Source organism: Tupaia chinensis, unplaced genomic scaffold, assembly GCF_000334495.1.
Source record: "Tupaia chinensis unplaced genomic scaffold, TupChi_1.0 Scaffold000178_1, whole genome shotgun sequence".
In the NCBI taxonomy this organism is placed as follows: domain Eukaryota; kingdom Metazoa; phylum Chordata; class Mammalia; order Scandentia; family Tupaiidae; genus Tupaia; species Tupaia belangeri.
Genome location: NW_006159653.1, coordinates 2,315,141 through 2,316,102, shown reverse-complemented (window position 1 = coordinate 2,316,102; position 962 = coordinate 2,315,141). Strand labels below are relative to the sequence as shown.

The following is a 962-nucleotide window of genomic DNA, read 5'->3' as shown; positions in this document are numbered from 1 at the left end:
GCTGCTCCCGCGCCGCGCGCGCTCCTCGCCGCTCCGGAAGACAGCCAGCACGGCCACCGGGAAGCGCGTCCACGAGCCGCGTGCCTCGCCGCGCGCTCCCACCGCCACCTGCACCGCTGTGGGGTTGAGGGAGAGGGGGCGGGGTCAGAACGACTGGGGACTGGACCCGGAGGGGGAGGGCCGCGCGGAGGGGCTTAGGGCGGGCACAAGGCTTAGCCCGCACAGAAAAGACCCTGGGGGCTGAAGGGGCGGGGCCAGCGACAGTGGGTACCCGAGGGATGGGGACGGACCTTGGATCCCAGCGAGGTCACGTTATTCGAAAAGGGAGGGGGCAGAGGCGGGGAAGGAACATGGGAAGGCGGGTCCTGCGGGCCGCGTACCGTAGCCCTTCCTGCAGAACTTCTTCAGGCTGATGCGGTAGCTGCCCCGGGCAGGTTTGCAATGAGAGTCGCAGTCTGGAGGGAGGGTGGGAGGCTGGCACACAGATCCCCAGGCCTCTAACCCCCTGGAACCCACAGCTCCCTCTCCCCAGGTCATACAGTCTGGGGCCCTGCTCTGTGTCCACTCGCCTTGTGGCTCCACAGGGCTGCTCTCCTCAGTGGGTCCAGCGACAGGAGTCTCTGCAGAGAGTAAGAGAATAGCCTGCGATGGGGTGGGGGTGGGGGGCAGGGGACAGATAGGGACAGCAGGGAGCTGAGCCAGGGTGGGTCACTCACTAACGCAAGGTGCCACTGGGGAGCGGCTCTGCTGGAAGCCAGAGGCACAGCGGTTGCAGGTGAGGCCTGTGACGCCGTCCTTGCAGGGACACTGGCCTGTGGTCTGGTTGCAGGTCTTACCGGCAGCACCCACTGGGTGACAGTCGCAGGCTGAGGACAGAGGTGGGAGAGGCCTGGTCAGAAGCCCATCTGGAAGTGGAGGGTGAGGGCGTGCACGTGGTTGATGGCTAGTGGCGGGGGGGGCCC

At 67.3% G+C, this 962-nt stretch overlaps 1 protein-coding gene across 1 annotated transcript in view; it reads right to left on the bottom strand.

Moving 5' to 3' along the window:
* The window catches only part of NTN3 (netrin 3), a 9,209-nt gene that overhangs the window by 4,186 nt on the left and 4,061 nt on the right, over positions 1-962 (bottom strand). The window contains exons 4-7 of the mRNA XM_006146462.1: positions 717-943; positions 570-620; positions 381-455; positions 3-116 (exon numbers count right to left, since the gene is read on the bottom strand). Of these exons, the coding sequence (XP_006146524.1) occupies positions 3-116; positions 381-455; positions 570-620; positions 717-943 (467 nt within the window). The remainder of the gene's footprint in view (positions 1-2; positions 117-380; positions 456-569; positions 621-716; positions 944-962) is intronic.